Source organism: Carica papaya, chromosome 3, assembly GCF_054855325.1.
Source record: "Carica papaya isolate Zhongbai chromosome 3, ASM5485532v1, whole genome shotgun sequence".
Lineage (NCBI taxonomy): Eukaryota > Viridiplantae > Streptophyta > Magnoliopsida > Brassicales > Caricaceae > Carica > Carica papaya.
This window is the reverse complement of record NC_142311.1, coordinates 30,726,960-30,737,995: the sequence shown is the minus strand read 5'-3', so window position 1 is coordinate 30,737,995 and position 11,036 is coordinate 30,726,960. Positions and strand designations below refer to the sequence as shown.

Genomic DNA, 11,036 nt, shown 5'->3' with positions numbered 1-11,036 from the left:
ATTTACCCTTTTATATGCTAATAATTCTATGTTAACATAATTTATAAGCGTAATATGTGCTTCTAAATATATACACACACACACACACATATCTATTCTCACAGATAATTATTATGTGTTGTAGATATGTAAATGAATATAATATGGACACATACATATACGAGTAACAGGGTGAGAATGTGTAAAAAAAACTTTTAACCAGGTGTTGGGCCAATATGAATGAGACACTTTAGTCCTCCCTACTCCACTAAGTACTTTTATATATGTTTTGTATCTATACCTATCATTTATAGTTTTCTTTGTATTATTTTTGTCTAAGTAAATTGCAATGTACTTTATATTTAGTATTTATTAAATTTTTAGTCTCTTATTATTATTTTTTTAAATTTTTATAAATAATTTATTTAATTAAACAAGTTGAATAAGTAGACCGATATAAGAAGGATTTTTAGTATTTGATGTATCTTTAAAAAGATTATTAGATATTAAGAATAAATGTTTAAGTAAGATTCTATAGAAATAGAGGTGAATGTGTGTGTGTGTATATATAGGTGGGGACATACATGTAGGAAATGGGAGTAATGAGTAGTTGGTTGGCTTTAGAAAGTAGTTTCGTAATTGACTTGAACTACCTTCTTCATCACATTTTAACATTTCTCCTTAGCTTTTAATTTAAGACTTTATAACAACAATTATTCAACGTTATAATAATTTATACGATCCAATTTCTTGAAAACAAAACTCTACCCAAAGGAAATACAAGGAAGCTTCCCTCTACAATAAACAAATATATGTCTATATCTATATATACACACACACACACACAAATCTTACAAGTACCGATAGTTTTCTATTAAACAAAAGAACTCTCTTAAACTTACACATATATGTATATTTGGAATTAACAAGAAATAGACAAAAACGAGAAAGGCATGCAATGATGGAAAATGGTTGAGTTTAGAATGATATATATGTGTATATGTGTGTGTGTGTGTATATATATATATATATATATATATATATATATATATAGATTAGGAGTTTAATTTGGGGAGGGGGAGAGAGGAAGGAAATGATTCAGAATATATGCGTCATGAATAATCTTATGGAGGTTGGCTGGCAACCTCCATTATGACCACAATCCCACCTCTTCTTATCCTGCACGCGCACCCACCAAACTCAACCCAACACTATTTCTCTCTCTCTCTCTCTCTCTCTCTCTAAATCCCTAATTACTCTAAACCTATATATATATATATATGTATATATATTTCTCTTCGTATACACACACACACACACACACATAACTATATATATATATATGTATGTATTTCTCTTTTTCATGTCTATGTCATACAAAATGGTCAACCACTTTCCCCTATAACACCATTGAATCAAATCTTTACTTAGAAAGTCTCAACCAAACCTTCTCCACACACACACAAAAAAAAAAAAAAAAAAAAAAAAAGAAAAGAAAAGGCTCCCACCTTTTACATCAAAAGATGTATCACTAAATTATATTTTTTTATTCTTTTTCATGATCTTTGGGGATAATTTCAACCAAAGTGGCAAAGAAAAAGATGTCATCCTACGTGTAATTTAATAGGATATGTTTGTTTATTTATTTCCTAAAATTTATTAAAAATTAAGATATGTTGATCTTAATAGAATTTTTATGGGTTTTAAGTGAATTATTTAACATTTTTTTATAATTAATTATTAGAGATTTTACCAACTCTAATTAATACAAAGTATAGAATATTTTGTACACTAATATAAAATTTATATATTATTGAATAAGTTCGCTTAGCCAATAACATTATATATATATATATAAATTTTATAGAACGAAAGGCAAACACACTTGGTCCAAATTTTAGTTTAAAATATTTAAAAATTCAAAATTTTTGTTCGAGCTCGGTTTAAATGTGTATTCTTAATTTATATATATATATAAAATGTAGAAAGACAAATCAATCCATCATATGGAACCATAGAAACAGTCCACAATCTCAATTAAGACTGAGTCAAGACAAAGACACAAATTATGGGCAGTAGAAGTAACTGCATTAGTATATGTGTCACCATTTTTATGGACATGTGAAAGCTAAAATTCCTAATTAATCTTCCTCTTTACTACAGGTCAGGAGCTCTCCATAAACAAAGAATGCAATCAATCTGCATTAGTAATTAATTTCAGAATGTTTTAAGTTTTGAATTTACATAATTAAAATTTCTAAATGATAAATTAATATAATTAATTTTATTTTTTTTAAAAAGTTATATTTTTTTTAAAATAAAACATTTAATTTGTATAAAAATATGAAAGTAACTTTGTGAGATATAAATTTTTAAAAGATAATTAATTTGTCACGAATTGCTAATCCTTAGTCTACCCTTCTATAAATATATTTATTTTTAATGGGAATCTGTATATCCGTTTTATATTTGCGTGCTATATAAATATAAATCTAAATCCCAAAAAAAAAAAAATGATAATATATTAAAATCTAAAGTAATAAACACATATATATATATATAGTCACGCAGGGGTAAAAGGGACCCCACGAGAGAGAGTGGGGTAGGCGACAAACAGGGTGGGTGGGGCCATGATCTTCTGAGCCGTGCCCTAAGTTAATGGCGCAGGGGGGTCCCACCCTTGGATTTGATTTGGGGACAGTGTGGGCCCACAGGGGGGTTATATTGGGTGACATCTGACATGTGCAATTTTAAGGGCATGCCTTTAGCCGCCATACTTGCTTGCACGCGTACATTTTGCCACACATGTGCCAAATTTCCATCTTCCTTCTTCTTCCCCCACCCGCCCTCCTACTTTCCTCTTTGGTTTTATGCACACTTTCCTAATGAGAACTCTACGTCCATACCCTCGAGTGCTACTGTACCACGCGCACATTTTTTTTTTTTTTTTTTTTTTAATTTTTAATTTTCTAAATGTAATTCTTAATTTACTTACTAATTTATTTTTTAAAACAAAAAAATTAAAACAAATGGGTTTTTAATTAATTAAATTTATAATATGAAGTAAAGTTTGAATGTGATTGAAAATTTGAAATTGGTATGAAAAGAGAGTTTTGAGTGAGTGGTCTGAGATGTTATGTCTCAATCTTATCCTTTTGACTTCCCTGATTTAAACAATCTGGATGAGGTGGGTGCCCAAAGCCCCAAAATTGAAATTGGAACTAATTGCCTTTTTATTAATTAATTAATTATATAAAGAAATAAAAGCTATTTAAAAGGTATTTATGAACTATCACACACAAAATACCCAAGCGGGTGCTTTTTGGAGTGGCTCACTGCTGCCACTTTCCTCTTTTTTCCTTTTTGTTCAAAGTTTTTGGCATGCACTACTACTACTCCACGCGACAAATACTTTTCTTTCCAAATTAATTTCAACAAATAAATAGCCACACAATTTCAATTCAATTTTTAATTTTTAAATTTTAAATTGAAATCATAAAATATGAATGGAGTTGAATAATAAAATCTATTACAGAATTTATACATATAAATAATTGGTTGGTGTAGTGATAATAGATAGGAAAAGTAAGGAAGTGGGCACTACAAATAGTGAAGCTCTGTTTAGCTTGTAATATATATGTTTGTTTGTTTATTTTTTTTAAAAAAAAAATTAATTAATTCACGATGTTAAATTTATTATAATATTTTAATTAAATTCAATATGTAATTTTGGAAATACAATAATGAATTTAATTTAATTAAAGATTATAAATTAATAATATATCCAAATTCATAAAACTTTAACAATTTTATAGATTATCATGTTGTTTGTTATGATATATGTGTATATTTTGGGTTGAGTTGATACGGTGAATAAATGAGGGTACCCTATATAGAAAGGACCAAATTCAGAGTAAGGAAACAAACAAAATGGCCTACATACAACAAAGGGGAATGGCTCCCACAAGAATCATCATACCTCTCGGTAGGTGCTTATCATATATATATATATATATATGATACAAGATTTGGATGGATGTTAAGGTAGGTTGGCCCACAAGGTCACAGAAATTGGAGACCCAGCTGCTGACCAAATCATGGCCATAGCATCAGGGTGGCATGAAAATGAGTGAGAAATGCCTCGAGCCCCCCCGCCCTAACCACTCCTCCCCAAATCTACCTCCAGCCAATTGCCTATTCAATCCTTGTATAAATCAATCAACACATCATTCCTCGTGCTCCCTTTCTTTCTCTATAAATTTATCCAAGTAAAAGTAACTACTTACAGTTTTACAGACTCCTACTGTGTGTAGGTAATATACATTAATTACCCTCTTATTTGTTCCCCCCCTTCCCCATTTGTCGTCCCATCCAAGTTTGTTTCACCCTTCTTTCTACAGTAATGAATCCAATCATGATGTCCTCTCCATGCTCTCTTCCAACTCAACTCACCGAGTTAGGAAGACTCACTCTCCGATAAATCTACAATATTATTGTCAACCGTAGATTTGGGTATTTATATTATTATATGTAAGATGTGATACGTGGCATGCAGAGTAATATTGAGACAGTGAATTAAAAGCTGACATAAACATGCGTCACTCACATTTAGGTTCCAAATTTGAGTTAAACACCCAAAACAAGCCTTTTGAATTTTGTTGGCCCACCAAATATTAAAGAATATATATATATATATATATATATATAAAATTTACATAGAAGAGAGTTTCAAGAGATTACAGAAGAGACTTTTTGGAGGCACGAACATGTAAACATGGAGGCCATCATGTTCCCTCTCCTCCAAACTCTCTGTCTTCTTCAAAACTTTCTCTTAATTTAAAAAAACCCTAATCACTACCTTTTCTACCACTTCCATTAAAAAATTCACCTTCAAATTTACTTTAATTTCTTTTTCTTTTTGTTGTTGTAATTGCTAATTTCAATGGAGAAAATCTCTTGGAAAAGGTGCTGAAAAAGCTTTTGGTATGGGGAAGATTAATTTAATTATGTAATTAATTAATTAATTAATTTCTCCAATGAGATTATGTGTGATTAAGTAATTGGGTTAGAGTGGACCAAAGAAGATTAGCACTGCCGGCATCTTGGAACTCTTAAATTACAACTCTGTTCTAATGAGTGCTTAGTGGTGTGTGGCAAATTTAGATTCTATGAGTGTCTTCCACTTACCATAACCCACCATTTTTTTTTTTTTTTAAATTCCAAACCAATATCATATCTTTACACTAAGCTCTTTTTTATTTTAATTATTATTTTTTTTTTCATTTGCTTGCCTAAAAAATATCTTATTTTTTATAAAATTGGATTTTGATCCAACTCTTTATATAGATCAAATTTAATCGATCAATTCAGTTTAAATTTGCTTTTGTTTAATCCGATTTGATCTGGTTTACTTCGATATGACCGTGTTATACTCGGACTCGATGCAAAATTCACATAAAATTACAAATGGGTTATATCAAGTTTAAACTTTTAAATGGGGTATTAATAATTAATTTTGATCTGACAAATCAGTAGGCAAGGTATGGTAAGCTTTGGTGCAACATCAATTATTTTACAAGTGGGTGAAAACAAAAATATTAGGAAATAATTGGTTTAGGAGAAATGAAGTTTGGCAGGCATGATTTTTTTTCTTGGGTCCCAAACAAGGCCACCTGCTGGTTTGATTAGGGAGACAAGAATCTATTGCAGTAGGAGTAGGGGAAATGAGATGAGGAAAAGAAGTGTATATACGTGTGTGTGTATATATATATATCCTGCTAAAAAATGTAACATAATCTTTATAATGGTGATATGTCATGAGTGAATTATATGCATAACGTGGCATGAATAATACTTACATATATACCAACACTATAATGTAACAGGTCTCCGACTAAAAGTTAATTAATCAAGTGATTAATCTCACTCCATCTGCATATACTATATTTATAATAAAATAATTAGGACCCTGCACACATATATATATGTATGTATTAACTGACTCGTTCACAACTTATTTCTCTAATCCAAATTAATTAACTTAAAAATTTAAGAAACTTTACATGTTGAACGAGCCTAGACTCAGAAAAGGGTCAACCCAAGCTGATTGGGCTAACCCGTTCATTATTTTATGTGGGCTGGCCTTGTTCCAGCCTGGTTTGACTAAGCAGCACCTCTGTATTATTGTTATTATTATTATTTTTTAAAATTTCTTTTGATTTTTTCAGTAAATATATATATATATCTCAATTTATTAATATATAAATAGTTCAACCTAAGTTACTTTCTCTTCTGCCTTGATGACTAACCGGTTTGGGTTGGATAGGTTTTTGGATGGTTCAACCAATTTGAGACCTTGAGAAAAAAAACTACAAAAATTGAATGATAGAAATCTAAACGAAAGAAAAATATAAAACACAAACAACTTCATGTTGTTATTTCTTTCCATAATCATTAATTTAGCCCAAACTGGGGTGTGATTGATTGGTTTTCGAAAATCTATACTTTTAAAAAAAACATAAACGATAACAAGTAAAATTTGAATAAAACAAAAAAAAAATTATATTGCCATTTGTTTTCATAATTGTATAAGTAGAAAATGCCTACATATTGCCATAATTTTTACAGTGACAACTCCATTATAGTACATCAAACGACAACTAACCCGCTATGATACCTAGTTTCTCCTATTTAGGAAGATGGTTTTATTGTTACTGATTTCAAAGGCCCACTAACTATTTTTTAAAATTATATGTTTAGTTCATTAATTGAGTGAACACTTAGCTTAAGTAGGAGAGACTTACCATGATAGTTTAATCGATATTGGTTCACAAATTTTTACCGCAAGTGTCCTTGTTTTGTAAAAGAAAATTGTTCCTTCCCAATGAAAGGAACCAAACACAATGTAAAAAAGTACTAATATCATCTTTTTGTGTCTTAAAGCTCGATACATAAAAGACCAAAAAGAAAAAAGTTAGTTGACATCAAATATGTTACACTAAAATATGTTCCACTATCTAAGGATTACATCTAGTCTAGATGTGTTTTCTCAAATAGGATAGAAGAAGGTGGTTCATCAATTATGTGAACTTTTTATAAAAAGAATATTAATCTAATCAATAATTACAAGATATTGGAAATAGTCCTTATAGATAGTTAATCCTTGAAGAATTGGCAAATAAAGAGTTTATAGGCGAGACTAGAGAATTAATACTACTAACTTCTTTCATAAAGAACTTAACTAGATAAAGCTCATGGTCATCTCATTTTCAAATTAGTTTATCATTTCTGTGTGTTTATGCGACCATCTCACTTAATACCTTTATGAAGTGAGAGTATTGATTCTCTTTTTCTCTCGAAAATCTTTTTTTAGGGTTACATTTTAAGTTCATATTGACTTTTGTCATAAAACATAATTCCAGATGGTTCCATCTTAATTAACAACTAGATTATGAATTTCAGGGAAAACCTCCCTCAATGTAATATTGTTTAGTCATACATCATTTCAGAAAAGTATCTTGGCACTATTGCCTATGATTATAGTAAATATAATAATAGTATCAATCCAAATTATAGACTAAACAAACTAACTAAACAAATCCTATTGAGAGAGTAAATGCTTTTAGATTTTAGTTCTAAAAGTTGTTTGTAAAAAAAGTGTACACATTTTGATTAACTTTTTTTAATAGAGCATCATCTTTTGGGACATATCTTTAAAAACTATTTAAATAACATAAATCTATATATATCTCATAGATTGCCAATTTTAATAATTACAATGATTTAGTAATCATATTTTATTTTAACTTTAAGGAGTATTTTCTTGCCAATTATAATTATAACAGATTGCAACATGATTATAAAGTGCATATTTCAATTTGTTTGCATGGTGAATTCTAACATCGTTAAACTCTTAGCTATTAGGGAACCCTCATAGTTATATCTTCATGATCCATCAGTGAGGTTCAAGTATGGTTGAGAACGACTTTTAAGCGATTATTCGGGGGTGAATGTTGATAATGCTTCATGGGATTTAGACAACATTGCAAATGAAATATGTTCTTTCAAGATTAGCTTACAAAAGATATATATATATATATATATATATATATATTTGCATAGAAGAAGAGAATTACAATGCTATAAACAACTTGGCCAATATGGCAACGATTACATATGTGGATTTATATGCTCGGTTAAGTTGAATTTTATTAGCTTTATATTGCCACAGATTCTTGTAAATCACATTTTTATTTTCCGTGAGAAGAAATACTATTTTATTGAATATGGGTATTGAGTCCATTGCTTGTATAAGTCTTTGAGTTGAAGCATTTTTGTTTTTTCAACTAACTTTGCTTTATGGATGTAGGTTATTGAATAACTAATTTATTCAAGATTATACTTTCTAATTTGAAGTTTTTTAATTAACACATAAGTTTTTTTATTGAGGAGAGTTGTTGTTTTTTTCCCCTTAAATTGTTATATTGATGCATTGAAATCTATGTTGTTTTATCATATATATATATATATATATTCATTCATTTTTTTTTTAAAACTAAAATATTTTGGATGAGCGTATAGTGTTAGTAAATATATGTTCCTCAATTTGTTTCTCATCTTCAACATCTATACGTTAAAATCATTAAATCCATTGAATTCTTTAACTTATTGCCAACTTTTTAGAAATTCAATTACCAAGAAAACCCACCTACATGTATATAAACATAAACTCAGTCCACAAAAATGATAAATAAAGAACACAACTCTTTAGTTGTCCACTAATTTACAACTACTAAAATAATAAGAACCATAATAAATTTGTGTTAATTAGTTGTTGGGTTTTATTACCTCCACGTATTAATAATCAAATCTATATATAATTAATTTTTAGTTACTTGATTTATATGAATGGTGAATGCAGATTCCACATATAAAAAACTCAGGCATTCGTTTTACCCATGAGGTAGTATAATTAGAGATACCTATTTATTAATTCCTTGTAATTAACATGTTAATTATAATTAGGTATAAGCCGACAGAGAACCCCAATACTAAAAAGAACGAAGTATCTCCTCCATGCATGCACAGTACGTACGTTCCCAAATTGGGTTTACTTAACTACCTTAACCGTCTTCTTACCAAACAAAAAATTGTCATAACAATAACCAAAACAATAATTTTAGAACTGAAAAACCTAAAAATCATCAAATCTATCATGTTGTCCCCTTCGTACACACACACACACACACACACATATAGTTTAGTCTTAAAAAAGTCTGCCAGCAGCCTCCAAAATCCAATCCTCCACTTTTAACGCCTAAATATAATCATTTATATATATAAATATATATAATTCTTGACGTTTGGATTCTTTTTTGTTTGTTGGGTTTTCGAACTTTTATCTCTCCCCAACAATTTTCTAAACCATTGGATAAACTGTCTCATTAATTAACTCTCCATAACCAATAATCAGTTAAATCTCCATGGCTGATAACCAAATTCTTCTTTAAAAATCCTCAAACCCCCAAAAACCTGAGCTAGGTACAGGATGGCCTTCCTGAGCTCCTCCACCAGTACTACTCTCCTACTTTGCTTTGGCCTCCTGTCCCTCCTCCTCCTTGATTCTCTCTCCACTGCCGTCCGCCTTGGCACGGTTATCCACAAACCTTCTCCGTCAAATTACCTTCCCATTTTCCGGGAAGCTCCAGCCTTCTGGAATGGTGAAGATTGTGGGTTTGATCAGATTCATGTAGCCATGACTCTTGACGCTAATTATTTGCGAGGAACCATGGCTGCCGTCTTGTCCTTGTTGCAGCATTCAACATGTCCTGAAAATCTCTCCTTCCATTTTCTCACTGCTCATTCCGAGAACGAGCTGGTTTTGAGCATAAAAGCAACATTTCCTTACCTGAAATTTAAGATATATCGATTCGAGAGTAACCGAGTTCGAGGCAAGATATCAAAGTCGATACGGCACGCGTTGGATCAGCCTCTAAACTACGCGAGAATATATCTTGCAGACATATTACCTCACAACGTGGAAAGGGCTATTTACTTGGATTCCGACCTTGTGGTGGTGGATGATATAGCGAAGCTATGGGATGTGGAAATGGAAAACAAGGTGGTGGCAGCGCCGGAATATTGCCATGCAAACTTTTCGCAGTATTTCACAAATGCTTTCTGGTCAGACACAGAAATGGCGAAGATATTTTCAGGGAGAAAGCCGTGTTATTTCAATACAGGAGTGATGGTGATTGATGTGGAGAAATGGAGAAGAGGTGGGTACACGCAGAAACTGGAGTTCTGGATGGGGGTGCAGAAGATGAAGAGGATTTATCAGTTGGGTTCTCTGCCCCCATTTCTGCTTGTTTTTGCTGGGGAAATGAAGGCGGTGAATCATAGATGGAATCAACATGGATTAGGTGGAGATAACTTTGAAGGAAAATGTAGGACTCTGCATCCTGGTCCTATTAGTCTCCTCCATTGGAGTGGCAAGGGGAAGCCATGGTTGAGGTTAGATTCTAGGAAACCCTGCGTCGTTGATTACCTCTGGGCTCCTTACGATCTTTATCGTTCATCAAAGCACTCGTTAGATGAGTAGTAAGAAATATATACATGTATATGTATATCTGATTAATTAGCATTTAGAAGTTTATACGTGAAAAGGCTCCATTTAGGGTTTGGATATATTCAAAGAGATAGTAGACACCGAGAGTGGGATTCGGCAATGATGATGATGAAGATGATCATGAGTTTCCTCTCTGCATTTTGTTCATGAATATGGAGCTTAACGAATTAGGTTTTACGTCCTGCGAATTAGAATGATCGAGGAGGGATTTTTATTTTTATTTTCTTTTGATTTGTTTATTATTTATTTGTTTAATTAATTTTCACCTCCTTGTTTAGGTTGGATCGTGGAGTGACCCATGAAAATTGTAAATTAGAAAGATGAACCGGAACATGTTCCGTGGTTCGAAGGATACACACACACACACACACACACGCGTATATATACAGTCCTTGGAAGAACTAATTAATTAGAGATGCTATCAACTTTT

At 31.1% G+C, this 11,036-nt stretch overlaps 1 protein-coding gene across 1 annotated transcript; it reads left to right on the top strand.

Annotated features, from left to right (window-relative positions):
* Positions 1-9,370: 9,370 nt before the first annotated feature.
* Positions 9,371-11,025, top strand: GATL4 (galacturonosyltransferase-like 4). Its single transcript, XM_022049345.2, has one exon. It carries the CDS (start codon positions 9,527-9,529, stop codon positions 10,577-10,579), a length of 1,053 nt encoding a protein of 350 aa, XP_021905037.2. The 5' UTR covers positions 9,371-9,526; the 3' UTR covers positions 10,580-11,025.
* Positions 11,026-11,036: the final 11 nt, after the last annotated feature.

What these genes read in the sequence shown, in the direction of transcription:
- GATL4 (XM_022049345.2), top strand. Translation starts at nt 9,527, where the DNA reads ATGGCCTTCCTGAGCTCCTCCACCAGTACTACTCTCCTACTTTGCTTT.